Below are 15537 nucleotides of genomic sequence, written 5' to 3' on the forward strand. Positions count from 1 at the left end.
AGCTGAACCAGGCTACAGCAGCAGACCTTTCGTAAGGTTGAAGGCGATAGTTTTCCTGTATGACTCCAAATCCTGTGTTAATTCTTTAAATGGTAAAAGGAGAAAAAACAAATCTTTGCTTCTAAAGATGCTTGCAAATAAAGAAATGTCAGTCCTGGTTGGAGGAAGAATTACCATCATTAATGCTGCTCTTTCTAAAGGCAGGAACGTGGAGCTGTCAGGTGGTGGTGCAGAAAGAACTGTCACTTCATCAGTTCTGCAGCTTGCTGCCTTCATAGGGCTGAGACCTTAATAAATGTGTTAGAACTCTGTCTTTCTCCGTTGTCTGTTCTCCTGAAGTCCAGAGACCCCTGATACCAGTATCCTTCTCCAAGTTTAGCATAGCTCATAACTACTGCCACCCATTCCTTGGTACTGACACGTGTCAAGGAGCAGAATTCTTGACTAACCCGGTACTGGGTCAGGACACAGTGTAGTTTTCAGTTGTGTCTGTGGCTGGTCTTCATGAATTCATAGAATAGCTTCAAGATGATGACCAGGTCCCAGGCCGCATAGTCGTTTAACGCTGCAGAGTAACGGCTCTACTTGTGATATTGATGTAACTGCCCTTCCGCAGTCCCTCCCGCTAGCTGTCCTCTTCGCCGTGGGAGAGGTGCTGTTTGGGTACAGGAATGAATTCCTAGGTGCGAGGGATACGCTTCTTGAGTCGTACGTCACCCTCTTCTTCTGGAATCCTCCCAGTCGCTTCATGATTTATGGGGAAAAAGAGCACTGTTGGGTCAGCTTTACTCTGCCAGCTCTTCAGGAGTCTGGGGAGGAGGTGATCTGTCTGTTATCTTCTTTTCTAAATACCTTTTCTAACATCGTTCTTTATAAGGGACTGGAAGGTGTTTTCATCTTTGTGCTGCAGTGAGCCAGCTTCATTGGAAACCTGAAACAATATCTACTGGAACACATCTGCATAACCTTCATTTTCCCAACTGGCTTGCATTGCGTTAAGCTGTTGCTGAAAGTTCTTTGTTCCTACTCTGGATATGGTTTTTTTCCTCTTGATGTCTTTTGCATAATTTGGAAGTTTAATTTCTACATACTGTATGTTGCTTTTATGGCAATTATGCACAAGACAGAAAGAACTGGCTTTGGTTGTTAGATCCAAGAGGGAGTTTGTGTTCGTGGTAAAAGACAAGCAGCTTATGTTTTTAAGTTGTGCTGGAATCAGCAGAACTTCACTGAGGACTTCTTCAGTCTTTTTTTTCCCCCAGAATGTTTTAAGTATGTGCTCAGAAATGCAGGCAGTTAAAGACTTGAGTCTGGAGGAGGGCCCTGCATAAAATGTGAAGATTCGGGAAGGTACACAATCTTTGCGTTCCTTCCTGGTGATGTACCCTTCTTTTGACGTGGTGTATTTTAAAGCAGAAGACTGAAAATGTAACTTACGAGATTGCTTATATTTAACTTTTTTTAATAATCTTGCAGGGGGGAGCCTAAAACGTGGTATGGAGCCCCAGGGTATGCAGCTGAACAGCTGGAGGATGTAATGAAGAAGCTTGCTCCAGAGCTCTTTGAATCTCAGCCAGATCTCTTGCACCAACTTGTCACCATAATGAACCCGAATACTTTGATGGCCCACGGAGTGCCTGTATGTTGTTGGACTCCTGTGCTACTCCCCCAAACCCAACCCTCTTCCATTTGCACTGAATTTTACTTCAAAGCTGATAATTGAAGCCACTTTTGTTACAGAGATGGTGTGGTAGTTTCCATGTGTGTTGTATCTTCCTTGTCTAGGATAATGTGCCGGTGTGAACAGATGGGCAATGGAGTCATTGCTTTTGGAATTGCTTGGCAAACTCTTCTCTGGAGATCCACCGTAGTGTATTTCTAGTTCTGTATCTCAGCTGGAAAGTTTAGGCTCGACCTTTGAAACCATGGCAGGAGCTCTTCCTCTGTCTGTCTAATCAGACACAATTTTTTTTTTCTTTTTTTTTTTTGGCATAGAGTTTCTGGCAAGGGGCCGGAACCCATTCTTCCTTTATTTGTCATCCACATCCTCTTATTTTTCCTGGATAAGTTCTTAGGTATTGAAAAACATTTTTCATCAGTTTCCATCATATTCCATGCTCGATTATTCATGGGAATTATGTCCCTTTACAACTGAATTAGCTTTTGACTAGCTGACCTTGGGACTTACAGGAAAATCTGGAAAAGGTGGCAAAATTTGTGGTGTCTACTATGCTGTGAGAGACTCCAAAATTGAAAGATGCAGGAAGACCTGCCTGCTCTCATGCTGATTGTCCAGCCCCAAAAGCATTAGATTTACAGCAGCATGAACTGTGGAGTAGGTTCCAAATTTCTCTTCCCCTTCAGCTCCCCGTTGAAGAGAGCCTTGCCTGTGCTTTACCTGCGTAAAGAGAAGTGCAAAAGGCACAGGCAGCTGACTTGAAATGGCTCAGAGCGCAGGCGTGACTGAATGAAACCCCTTTGCTTGCCAGGGGTTTATGTGATGTTACCAAACGCCAGCTGTAATTCTCGGGCTTATGTTCAAAAACTATCCGAAGCCATCATAGAAGTTACTAGGAATTGGAAATCCCTGTTCTCTTCAGAGCCTTCAGTTCTCTTTAGGTTTGACCTAATGCTTGTCTGTCTTTCCTCCTAGGTTTACCGAACCAACCAGTGTGCTGGGGAGTTTGTGATCACCTTTCCAAGAGCTTATCACAGTGGCTTCAATCAGGGTTTCAATTTTGCCGAAGCCGTGAACTTCTGCACAGTTGATTGGGTATGTTCCAAACTCAGTCTTTCATCGCGTATGCAGTTCCAAAGTTGTTCCTAGCTGATGTACAGCTCTAATTTACTGCTGATGCACAAATCTAGTGCACAGACAGAAGGAGCCTGTCACTGGAAGCGTAATGGTTTGCTGAAGGTATTTCTCTTAGGTAGTGAACTGTGGGCTTTCTCTGTTTCCTAAGGTTTGGTTTGAAATTGGGCGTTAGGGCTGATGTATCTGTTACAGCAGGAGGCAGGTGAGGTCCCGCGCGTGCCTAGAATACGAGAAGCACCAGTGCTGCTAGAACCTGCTCCTTTTGTGTCCCCAAATTCCATTCAAATCATCAAGAGCTAGAATGAGATTTTTCCGTTTATGGCACTGGGAATTCTCTGAGGTGCTTTCTCCAGCTGAAAAGCAAAGCCGACTTGGACTTCTTTTCTACTTTAACTTCTGTGATTAAATCGGATGATATGTTTGACAGACATTACGAACAGGTAGAGACTTTGATAGTCCTCTTGGTGAAAAATAATACGAAGAATTGAATCTGATGTGAATACATCCTCTTGGATACAGAGCTGCTGTAGGTTTTTAAGGAAGAATACCTTTTATGCGAAGGGAACAGAAAGTTTTTGTGTTCAAACAGAAGGTTTACAAACCAGTACGTTATTCCCAGTAAACTTCACTCAGCTCATTGGAACAACAGAGATAGGCACGCATTGCAGTTATTAGGTCATAGTAATTTATTAAGTTTTTGTCTTTTTTAAATGAAAACAAATGGAGGCAAGTTGCTCCGACGTTACAAGTAATCATTTCTCCTTCCCAGCAGATTTCTCGCACACGGTGTTGTGTGATCTCAGAAAGATCCTTTGAAGCTACTGATATTTCAGATTACTCCTCTTATTTCCCCCTTCCCCCCAGAAAAAAAGATCTTAGCTATTTGTAAATGTAGCCCATCTAAAAATGTTGCTAGATTTAAAAAGTCATCATTTAGAAGTAGATGACTAAAATTGGAAGAAAGCTTTCTGCATTGTGTCTGTGTTTGCGTATCGGTTGGTTTGGTTTGGTTTTTCGTCTTGTCCTTCCATGAGTTTCATACCGGACTCTAACACGTAACCTCATTGTAACCTGAGCATTGCGCTCCGCCTGGCCAGCCACAGCCTTAAAATAAAGTAACCTGCCTTAAAATACCTACCTTAAAATAGAGTAACCTGCCCAGCTCTTAATGAATTGTTTACTCTGCGTGGGGTTAGTTAGGGACTGTAATGGTTTGTGGAGCCAGCTGTTTCTCACGCTGCAGCACGGTTCACGTCCTACGTAAAGCAGCCATATCGTTTGAGAAGGTCCAGCGTGCCCTGCAACCTGCCGTTGTCGGGGCGTCCCTGCTCTTCCCTTTGATGCTTCCCCAGCCTCTGTGTTTTTAGCTTGGGTCTTCCTGAGCCTGCTGTGGTTCAGTGATTTACTTACCCCTAATTATGGTCTCTTAGATAGCGGATGCAAGTTTTTTAGCGAGGTTCATGGGGGAAGCACGCTGTATCCACCATAAAGGAGTTATAAGCAGTCCTGGTTTACTAGAACTCAGGGTCTTGATTTCTCTATTTTTACATTCTGAATTATGAATATTGTTGCTAGAAGGATTTGTCTTTGACCTTTCATTTGGATAGTAGCATAAAAAGTCAGTATCTTAATGTAATTTTCGAAATGAACTCTTCATTTATTTACTGTTTTTCCATGCAGCTGCCATTGGGCCGCCAATGCGTGGAACATTACCGCCTGCTAAACCGTTACTGTGTGTTTTCTCATGACGAGATGATCTGTAAAATGGCTTCCAAAGCAGATGTTCTTGATGTTGTGGTAGCATCTACAGTTCAGAAAGACATGGCTATTATGATTGAAGATGAGAAGAGGTTGCGTGAGAAGGTTGATAAACTGGTGAGTTGTAGGAAATAATACTATAATGAATGAAGGAAGGGTTGAAACAGTGGTGTGATGACTGCTGGGACTTGTGCCGTGCTGTCAACGGCTTAGAATCGTAGAATCATAGAATCGTTAAGGTTGGAAAAGACCCTTAAGATCATCGAGTCCAACCATTAACCCAGCACTGCCAAGTCCACCACTAAACCATGTCTACCTGTCTGCACCTTCCCGAGTAGCACTGCTGATTTCAGGGGACCGCTTGGCTAAAGAATCATTGATCCTGCGTCTTGTTTTAGAGTCTGCCCTTTAATATTGTTCAGAATGTCTCTTTTAATGTTTGTTCTTTCAGTAATTTAGTCAGAAGAGCTGATTTTTTTCATTAACCAAGATGTCTGTCTACCTGGTTTTAATATCTTATTTCTAAACTTCATTATTCCTTTGATAACTTTAGCTTCTGATGTTTTCGCGTGGAATAATCGCCTCTTCAGTAGACTTTGAAGGGATGTAACACGCTCTTTTGCAGGGAGTGACCAACTCGGAGAGGGTGGCTTTTGAGCTCTTTCCTGACGACGAGCGCCAGTGCTTGAAGTGTAAAACCACCTGCTTCATGTCTGCCGTTTACTGTCCGTGTAAACCTGGATTATTGGTATGCTTGTACCATGTCGAGGATCTCTGTTCCTGTCCCACCTACAAGTATAAACTGGGGTAAGCTTTAGATAGCAAATAACACTGTGTTCTGGAGATAGTCATTGCGTGGGTAGATCTAGCGGTTTGCTAATCTAGTGCCCGCTCTGTTTTGTCAATGGTGCTGGTCTTGGTATTCTGTTTCTCCCAGTCCTTTGCAAATACAGTGCCCCCGAAACAAAGTGCCTTTTTTGTGCTCGTATACAAAGGCTCTTTCTTTTCAGCATTCAGCTCTTCTTGCTCTATAATGGCAAAAATTGCTGCCTAAGTTAGTTTGCTTTTTTATTTATAGCCACAAGGTCATCATCCCTCACAGCCAGTCCTTGCTGAGTAATATTTTTTGCTTTTGTTAGATGACAGCAGGAAGGAAAGCTTTCCTTTCCTGTTGTTTGTCCGACATGAATGTAGCTTGTCCTCCGACAATTTCACAGTTGCTTCAGTTGTAATGTTGAAGTTGCTTTTTGAAGCAATTGCAACATGGAAATTGTCTTAGGAGGCGCCTGGTGCGGTTGTATGCCTTAATTATATATCCCTGGGTGCACCATGGATCACTTCTGTGTTGTACAGACCAGCACCTCTTGATGCCCCCCCCGCTCCCCCCCGGTTTTTGCTAAAGCGTTTGAATTCTGCGCTACTTGTAGGTACCGCTATACCCTGGAGGAGCTCTATCCAATGATGAACGCGCTCAAGATGCGTGCAGAATCGTACAATGAATGGGCTTCCAACGTTAACGAAGCTCTGGAGGCAAAAATTAACAATAAAAGAAGTAAGTATCTTACCTTTTGTCTACAGCACGTGGTTTTGAATGGCTAATTTTTAGTTTTGTGTTTCTGAAACTTAGCAACTCTTGTCTTACGCTTATGTGACAACCACAGGAAATCACACATAATTTCATGTTTTAAAGTAAATATTTTGGCTGTTATAGTCCCTGAAATTATGCTAAATTGTCTCTGTGTGAGAAGATTGTAAATCACTTTGACACAAAATATAACTGAAGTTGAAATAAAAATATATTTAATGTGTTGCGTTATTCAGCCTTACCATTTAAAATCCATCACAAAGGAGGACTTCTGTTAACGTAGTATCTCTCCCAAAAGGTCTCATCAGTTTTAAGGCTTTGATAGAAGAATCGGAAATGAAAAAGTTTCCGGACAATGATCTACTGCGACACCTCAGACTGGTTACGCAGGACGCAGACAAATGTGCCTCGGTTGCACAGCAGCTTCTCAATGGCAAAAGACAAACCAGGTAAACGTTACTGTATGAGTTCGCAACAAAATCGCGTCACTGAAGAGAGATGGCAATGGCCAGTGATGGACGCCGGTGTTCTGTAAGACTTAGAAATGAAAGCAACCTTTTTGTCTTCTCAAGAGAGCCATCTTTTACAGGGAGACTCACCTTTCCTGCATGTAATAAGTTAAACGTCCTGAGCTTTCAATCTCTTTTTTTCCCCTCCATTGGACGGTTGGGCAGTAAATTCATTCTAACGTTCCCCAAAAGGAAATATTGGTGTGGTGTTTCCAGACAGAGCAACACCCAACAAGATGCAGTCCAGTTGTCTTTGTGCCATGGGGACTGAAAATCTGTCAGTGGTGCACATGTCCTTATATTCATTACACTTTGTGCCTTGTGGAAAAATGAAGTGTCTTAATGTCCTGAGCTGCTGCTGGGAATGCTGTATGAGATCTCTGAAAAATACTTGCTCTTTCTTTGGCGGTACTTAATGTTAAATCTTTTAGACAGGTTATTTGCTTGAGGAATGTGAAGATAGGGCAATGTTTGGGTAATACATTCTTTGTGAGCTGGGTGTCTGGCTGCCTGGTCCTGCCAGCACCTTCCATGTCTGAAGGAGTTAAAAGGAGTCAGAGGATCCAGCAGGACAGGGCCGGGCCTCCTCGTTGCGTCAGTTTGTGACTGTATCGATGCACAAGCCTTTCTCTTGGGGATCACAAATTACCGTCTTCTGTTGCAGGTTCTCCACCCAGACGTACAATGGCTCTATCTAGTCTCGTGGGATGATAGGTTTCTAAGAAAATCTTGGCTTTATATAGGTGGAGGGCAATATTGCTCAAGTCCAACAATCTTAGTAGCATGAAGTACTTCAGGAAAACCTGTTTCTCTCTTTTGCCATCTGGCCAACCTTCACCTGTCTCTGCCGCTTTGAACAAGGGGGTGTTTGGCGGAGCAGTTGCTCTTGGTGCTGCTGTAACTGCACACGTGTGGCTTCTGCCTGTTGCCTGCCTCAGCAGGTATCTTGTAGCTTGTCGCTCCCTGTGTTCCTGCAGTACTTTAAAGGCTGACTTCAAAGGTCTTTGGCAGCAAAATATTCAACTGCTATTTAGCCATTATTTGTGTAGCTGCGATTTCCCTTCCTAGTTATCCTTGTGTAAGTCTTTGTAGCAAGGACTTGATAAAAATGCAACTTCACTGTCTTGCAAACACAAGAGGATGAAGCCTCTGTCACAGTAACGTAAAAATATAACAGGAAATGTAAAATTCAGCACTCCAATGGATATGATTTCTTCCAGATAGGTAATTTCCAACCCAGAGATTCATGGCATCATTATTGAAGGATTTATCTACTCCTAATCTCTTCCTTCAGTAAGCGTTGAGCCATCTCTTCTCGTTCTGGCATTCCCAGTCCATGTGCTCTCCCATCCCTGGTCCTGATGATGAACTTGGAGCAGCAGCCGGGCCCCCTCCAGCTGTTCTGCGCCAGGTGAGCTCTTCCAAGAGCCTTTCCTGCTCTTAACCTGTGCCTGCCTTTGCTCGGCCTGGAAAGAGCGGAGAGCAGTTTTTATCCTCATCTCCTTGAGCAGGTCTGTTCTTCTGCCACCGTGACGGCGTATCCACCTTGTCACAGCTGTGCTTGCCAGCTCCTTCAGCGTTACAGGCTGTGATGAAGAAACCCCCAGTGCTGCACTGCACAGGCTCAGGGCAGGGCTTGGATTGCATTTCTCATTTGCTTCAAAGTGTTTTTAGCCCTTCTCTCACCATTTCTCCTTTGAGCTTTTTGTGGCATATTTCTGGGAAAAGTCCAGTTGCATGTCTTCATAATTAGATTTTTACAAACGCATGTTATTTGATGGATATTTTTTTTTTCTTAAAAGATTGAAGGGGGGGTGCTCATCACCTGTGCAGGAAGATAAAAAGGGAATAATCTGCTTAAAATCTTAACATATGTTATATCAAATCCAGTTTCATCTGTGTGAAGTTCACCTATCTGCAGGATGTTGGGCAGCCTTCGTCACGCCGCCTGCCGTGTGTTGGTTATGAAGGATTGCGGAGTTTGCCTAAAGTTTGCTTCATGCTTTTGACAAACTTTCCTTTATGGACTGAGCGTTTTCTGCTCCTCAGCTTGGAAGAGTCATGCAGTAGACTTGACTCGACTGGAAAGGTTCTCCCTGTCCATCACGGTGGTCAGTGATACCCAAGGATTTCCTCTTGTGCAGTATACACAACAGTTCTGGAGAGAGGAGACCAAGGTGGATGATAAATACGCTCTGAGAGTAAATCCCGTGACTCTCGCTCACCCTCTTCTCATAGTACCTGAAGAAACGCAGACGGGCGGTACTTCCCCATTTCCTTTGGTTCTTACGGTGACGGGTGATTAAGCAGTCCTAGCAGAGGCTGTTTGGAAGATGGTTCTGTGAACAGTCTGAATCGGGTCGAGGGGCAGCGTAGCCCTCGTTCCTCTCTGGCAGCAGCGTGTTGGTGGGACTGGAAGGCAACGGTGCGTCAGAGGGGGGTTCTCACTCTCCATCCCCTTCCTTCTCCTTCTCGTGGTACCTTTTCAGCTTCTTAGAGTCCCAGAGAGTTCAGAGACCTCATGCTGAGAGATCTTTACACGTAATAACCCTGGCTGGACGTGGGCTTTTTTTCTGTGAATGCCTTTTTCCTTAGGCTCATGTAATTTCTGGTTCTCAAAAACATCTTGTGACAGTCAGTTCTGCAGTTTCAATACATATATATGTGTGTGTGCATATGGATACATATATAAATACTTATTTTTAAAACTTGTGCCTTTTCCTGGAAGATACTGCAGAACTTCCACAAAAAAATAGTAAAACACTGTAGACCATAAAGCAGCCTGTGCTGTACCTGAGGCTTCGAATTCATTTTATTGCTCAGCTTGCTATGGATTTTAGAACTCCCAATGGGATCTTGTGTATCCTTTAAAAAAACCTATTTTTAACATAGAATTGGTAAATTAAAATTTATTTTATAGTGTTCACATTCCTCTTGTACTGGCGTATCCTGCTGGGATGTTGTCTTCCTCTTTTGTTTAAATGACGTATTGTGGACTAAAATTGGAGCCAGCATTGTAAGAGATTTCTTTCCTTTTCTGTTCAGGGTTCTCAGACCTAGTTAATATTGGCTTGAGTTTAGAAAGGTTTTTAATATTAGCCAATTTGTTAACACTTATAAGCCACTCATTTGATACAAAGCTTTTAGATAAAAATGAAAATGATGATTTCAGCGTAAAGAGGTTTTTTCAGAAGTGCCTACACGACCTGTGAGTATAAAACCCATTCAAAATTGGGATTTGTTCTCTTTTGGTATGGGCATGGGGAGAGCTTACTACAATAGCTATTGCAACATAACTGAATAGTTGATCCACAATTGCTTTGTGTTCTGGAAAAAGGCCTAATTTTATGCCATAATAACCAGGCCTCTTTCAAAGCTGAGTAGTTGTTCCAGAATACTATTTAATATGAAAGACTATTTTCAACAATAGCTTATTCTGCTACAGCTAACGGAGGTTTTCCCATGTATGTAAGCCCTAGGCTGCTTGGATGCTTTTGAATATTCTGTTATTTGTAAGTAAAGTTTGACTTGCAAGAAATCATAAGCAGATTTTTGAGAAGTTTAGATTTTTTTTTTTTTTTTTTTTGTGGCATCCAACAAAGCTGAACTGTGTGTAATTGCAGGTACCGCTCCGGAGGAGGAAAGTGTCAAAATCAGCTGACTGTGAACGAGCTCCGGTTGTTCGTCAGGCAGCTGTACGCCCTACCCTGTGTCCTCAGTCAGACGCCATTACTGAAGGTAATCTGGAAAATTCCAGGGGAGGGAAGCTGTCACAGTGATGCATTTGCACTGCGTTCATCTCCTATCGTACTGTTTGCTCCAAGGATAAATACCTTTAAACCCAGGCAGGCCTGGGTAACTTGTGCACATGAGCTGCTTTAGATCGGAGTGCTCTGACCTGTTCATTGTCAGTAGATTTTTATGCTACATAGGGGAATCGAAATGTTAATGTTGTATGAAGTAACACAAAAGAAGGAGCAGGGTGACCTGGGTAACTACAGGGTGAAAGTTTGGGGTCAGTTAACTGGTCTCCTTGTAGGTAAGCTCAGGAAGCGTGGTTAGATGAGCGGGCAGTGAGGGGGATGGAGACCTGGCTGAATGGCCGAGCTCGGAGGGTTGTGAGCTGCGGCGCGGTGTCTGGTTGGCGGCCTGTGGCCAGCGGCGTTCCCCAGGGATCGGTACTGGGTCCGGTCTTGTTCAGCTTATTCATCAGTGAGCTGGGTGAAGGGACAGAGCGTACCCTCAGCAAGTTTGTGGGTGATACAAAACCGGGAGGAGTGGCTGATGTGCCAGAAGGCTGCGCTGCCGTTCAGCGAGACCTGGACAGGCCGGAGAGCTGGGCGGCGAGGAACCTAATGGAGTTCAACAAAGGCAAGGGCAGGGTCCTGCACCTAGGGAGGAATAACCCCACGCACCAGTACGGGTTAGGGGTTGACCTGCTGGAAAGCAGCTCTGCGGAGAAGGACCTGGGAGTCCTGGTGGACAACAGGTTAACCACGAGCCGGCAACGTGCCCTTGCGGCCAGGAGGGCCGGCGGTATCCTGGGGCGCACTAGGAAGAGCGTGGCCAGCCGGCTGAGGGAGGTGATCCTCCCCCTCGGCCCTGCCTCGGTGGGGCCCCGTCTGGAGCGCTGTGTCCAGGTCTGGGCTCCCCACTTCAAGGAAGACAAGGAACTACTGGCGAGAGTCCAGCGGAGGGCTGGGGAGGTGGTTAGGGGACTGGAGCGTCTCTCTTACGAGGAAAGGCAGAGAGCTGGGTCTGTTTAGCCTGGAGAAGAGGAGACTGAGAGGGATCTTATCAACGCTTACAAATATCTTAAGGGTGGGTTTCAGGAGGATGGGGCCAGACTCTTCTCAGTGGTGCCCAGTGACAGGATAAGAGCAACAGGCCCAAAGTGAAACACAGGACGTTCCAGCTGAATATGGGGAAAAACGTCTTTCCTTTGAGGGTGACAGAGCACTGGAACAGGCTGCCCAGAGAAGCTGTAGAGTCTCCTTCTCTGGCGATACTCAAAACCTGCCGGACGCGGTCCTGTGCAACCTGCTCTAGGTGAACCTGCTTTAGCAGGGGGGTTGGCCTGGATGATCTCCAGAGGACCCTTCCAACCCCAGCCATTCTGTGATTAAGAGTGAAGCCAGGTTTATCTGACGATATTCAAAAGTCCAGAATGCTCTGAGCGACAGTTCCCCCGTTCACATCACTTTCCTTCTTTGTTAATCTGGAATCAGCTGTCTCATAGCCTTGTAATTAGATACCTCCTCGTGCTACCTACCCGCGTCCAGGAAAGGGCACAGATAACCCCAGCCAAAGCTACCGGCCTTGGCTACTACCTAAATACTTGCTCTAGCAGGGTACCTGCTGCTGATGGTGAGTCAGATCGCTGTCTCCCACGGCCATCAGCTGGTGTTGATGATTTGCTCACCAGATGATCAGCCCTCAGGCAAGTTGAAAGTAATTCAAGATTTGGTTTCAGAATTTGCCAAAACGTTGCATATCAAAGGAACATAAATTCTGGGCAGTTGCAATTCCTGTCTTAAAGGAGATCGGCTTGGTATATTTGTGACTGGTGAAACCGGGAGATGCGCTGCCCAGCTCCTGAACTCTCTCCTAAGTGTCCACACAAGGCCGAGAGACCAGACGGTATCTTTGAATCGGAACAGACCAGTTCAGCCCCGCTTTATGAGTATTGCTTTTGAAGCTGTATCAGGTGTGGAATGTGTGAATCAGATTTTATGTAATCCTATTTACAGTTATTTGTTTATAGCATTGTAACTCTCCGAAGTTATCTAACTATGTAAAAAGCAGAAGTTTAGAAATGCCAGACATGCAAACAGTTCTTCTCCATCTGGCATTCTTGAACAGGGAGATATCAAACACATATGGTCAGGGTATTCTTTTATATCAGTCTCAACAATCCTAATTTATATGTAGTCATGCAAATTAGGCTGCTAATATAAATGACCAACAGTTACTGGAGATCGGTTCACAATTTAATATATCTCTAAAAAGGCTTTATTCCGTTATGGGTGAGATTGCCTACCCTGGCAAACAACCTCACTGGCACAATACCAAGATGTCAGCTGCGAAGGAAGAACTTGCCGCTGGAATAGCGTTTCAGCCAGTCCCAGAAGCACTGGGCAGGATGGCTAGGTACGGAATAATTCCAGCCTTGGCAGTGAGATTGCTCTGGCTGACTGTCCCTTATCCTCGGTGATGTGCGAACAGCCACAGATGAACCTTTCTGGGGTAATGAGCTGTTGAACATATGGAGAGAGAAGGTGTTGCACTGCATGGAAGAGTAAAATGCCGGTGGCTTGCTGGGACTGTGTGTTCAGCTCAAAAACCGTAACGGTGCAGCAGAAATGAACCCCAGAAGCTCCATGCCCTTCCTGCCTTTCTTCAAAGCCGCCTTAATCTTAACCTTGCTGTTCTTCAGCCTTCTTAATCCTTCCAGAACAAAACCAGAAAACAGCCCAGATGGAACGCTTAAAATTTCCCTTTAGATCCTTCCTATTCTTCTGAGACCTCTTTTTCACACCTGTGTCTTAGTTCAAGGGAGTTTGGAGTGAAATCACAGTGTTCTATGATCCTCAACCTGGTGGACACGTGATGTGTGAGGAGATGCTGATATATATACACTGGGTGTTGAAGATACGCCGTTTCAGTGTCCAAATGTCAGGATAATTTGCCGTGTGCATTGTGATCTGGTGTTTGCCAGGAGGCTTGCGCTTAAATGTTTAAGCTTGCACTTAAATGTTTAAGAGATTCGGTAGTGGGTTTTCCTCTGATTTATTGTTGCGCTTGTGTGTTTCAGGATCTTCTTGATCGCGTGGAAGCTTTTCAACAGCAAAGCCAAAAACTCCTTTCCATAGAAATGCCTAGTGCTGCAGAACTTCAGGAGCTGTTGGACGTCAGCTTTGACTTCGACGTTGATCTGCCCCAACTGGCTGAACTGCGGATACGTCTGGAACAGGCACGCTGGCTCGAGGATGTGCAGCTGGCTTCCTCGGACCAAAACTCTCTTACTCTCGATGATATGAGACGTCTTATAGACTCAGGTGTTGGACTGGCTCCCTACCCGGCGGTTGAGAAAGCAATGGCAAAGCTGCAGGAGCTCCTGACTGTATCTGAACACTGGGATGACAAAGCCAGGAATCTGATAAAGGCCAGGTACAGGCTAAATCTTAGTGTTGCGTTTTGTAGTTCCATGAGCTGTTGAAGATGGAAATAGCCTTACTTCTGAAGGGGCTCCCTTTTGTTCATCTAGTTCACAACACAAAGGCAAAACTTGGGCCATCCAGAAGGGAAAGGGCTGGAGAAGGGGGATGAGTGACTGAGCGATTTTAAACGTTGGTGTTGATTTGCAGTGTTTGTGGTGCTCCACTATGCTTGTGCAAGTTCTCCTTTCGCCACAAAGAAGGGTTTTAAGACACCTTTCCTTCCTTTCTACCTGCTTCACTCCCCCAGTGTCAGACTGGAGGACACATGTCCAGGTGGAGCTTAGATATATGCTGCCAACTGGTAAAATTTTATTATATGGACTATTTCTGACATTGAGGAGACTTTCCAGATCAGTTGGTGCAGGGGAGAGGGAAATAAGCTAAATAAATCCTACTGAAAAAAATTTTCTTGCTCATTGTTTTGACCTTCTGATTTATAAAGTAAAATGGGGGAGAGCACATCCACTTAAAGTTTAGAAAGGTGGCACAAACTTGTATGCAAGGCTTCTTCCCTCAGGATTCCTGATATTTTTTTTATTATTTTTTAAATTTTTCCCTCAACCTCATAATTACAAAAGCATTTGAGCGTTTCTTATGCATTAGTAACCATAGTATTTTAAAATAACTTCATAGAGCTCAAAACTGGAATAAGCTTGGGTTTGCTCTCCAAAACAGAGATGCAGTTGAGTTTGTACTTTTCTAAAACATCAGAATCAAATTGTGAAATACAGAAAAGCCATCTCCACTTTTTTAACCTTCTAGTGTGGAATCTCTTAGTCGGTATTGTTTGGAGGTTCAAGGAGGATCCAAGGGTCTGTCATTCAAAAGTTAATGAATGTTACATTTCCCTTAAGCCCAAATGTGTGAACATTGGAAAAATAGACGACAGGTCCTTAATATTTTTAGCATTTCTAGTAGGAGTCTGTAGCAAGCAAATGCCTAAAAGCATACTCGCATTACTGATGCCCCGGTTGTACAGCGAGCATCTCTAGCACTGGACATAATGTCATTATTTGGTGTAACCCTTCGGTTTTAATAAGCCAAAAGAGTAGAAGAACCCCAATTGTATTGCGGTGTTTTACACTGAGATGTCTTGTCTACATAGACCACGGCAGTTTCTGAGCAGTCTGGTAGCAGCAGTGAAGGAAATAGAGGAGATCCCAGCCTACCTCCCGAATGGCGTCGCGCTGAAAGACGCGGTACAGAAGGCCAAAGACTGGCTGCAGGAGGTGGAGGCTCTGCAGGTACGTAAGCTGCGCCCTTGGCCTCGTGGTGCGCGATCGCACCTGCGGCCAGGTTACAGCCCCGCGCTCTGCCCTCCCTCGTGTGCGCTCGGGGCTTCAGCGCCCCGCTGAATTGAGAACACTTCATCTGTAACATCCACTGCCTTAGGCCTGGGGCGGTTCTGGTCTGATGAGTGCTGTTGGTTTTACCTCTGTTTCTGGACCTGATTTGTGTTCCTTCACCTCTGCAATTAACTGGCTGCAATAAAGTCTATAAAAGAGCTATTAACAAAAATCTAAAGTAAAAAAGATACTGTACTATGGAGCTTTACCTTAAGGTAAATTTTGCTCCATCGCTAATAACAATGATGATATTACCTGGTAATCGTATTGTTGTGTACCATTCTGCAGATGAAAGAAAAATACT

At 44.5% G+C, this 15537-nt stretch overlaps 1 protein-coding gene across 2 annotated transcripts in view; it reads left to right on the forward strand.

Annotated features, from left to right (window-relative positions):
• Positions 1-15537, forward strand: part of KDM5B (lysine demethylase 5B) — a 61682-nt gene that overhangs the window by 33172 nt on the left and 12973 nt on the right. For both annotated transcript variants that reach the window (XM_087762104.1, XM_087762105.1), the window contains exons 12-20: positions 1477-1639; positions 2654-2773; positions 4496-4690; positions 5199-5380; positions 6001-6125; positions 6457-6607; positions 10291-10405; positions 13482-13837; positions 14993-15131. In XM_087762104.1, the coding sequence (XP_087618230.1) occupies positions 1477-1639; positions 2654-2773; positions 4496-4690; positions 5199-5380; positions 6001-6125; positions 6457-6607; positions 10291-10405; positions 13482-13837; positions 14993-15131 (1546 nt within the window). The remainder of the gene's footprint in view (positions 1-1476; positions 1640-2653; positions 2774-4495; positions 4691-5198; positions 5381-6000; positions 6126-6456; positions 6608-10290; positions 10406-13481; positions 13838-14992; positions 15132-15537) is intronic.

The sequence above is a fragment of the Nipponia nippon genome, unplaced genomic scaffold (genome assembly GCF_047370975.1).
Source record: "Nipponia nippon isolate SJK-2023a ecotype South Korea unplaced genomic scaffold, ASM4737097v1 scaffold_25, whole genome shotgun sequence".
In the NCBI taxonomy this organism is placed as follows: Eukaryota; Metazoa; Chordata; class Aves; order Pelecaniformes; family Threskiornithidae; genus Nipponia; species Nipponia nippon.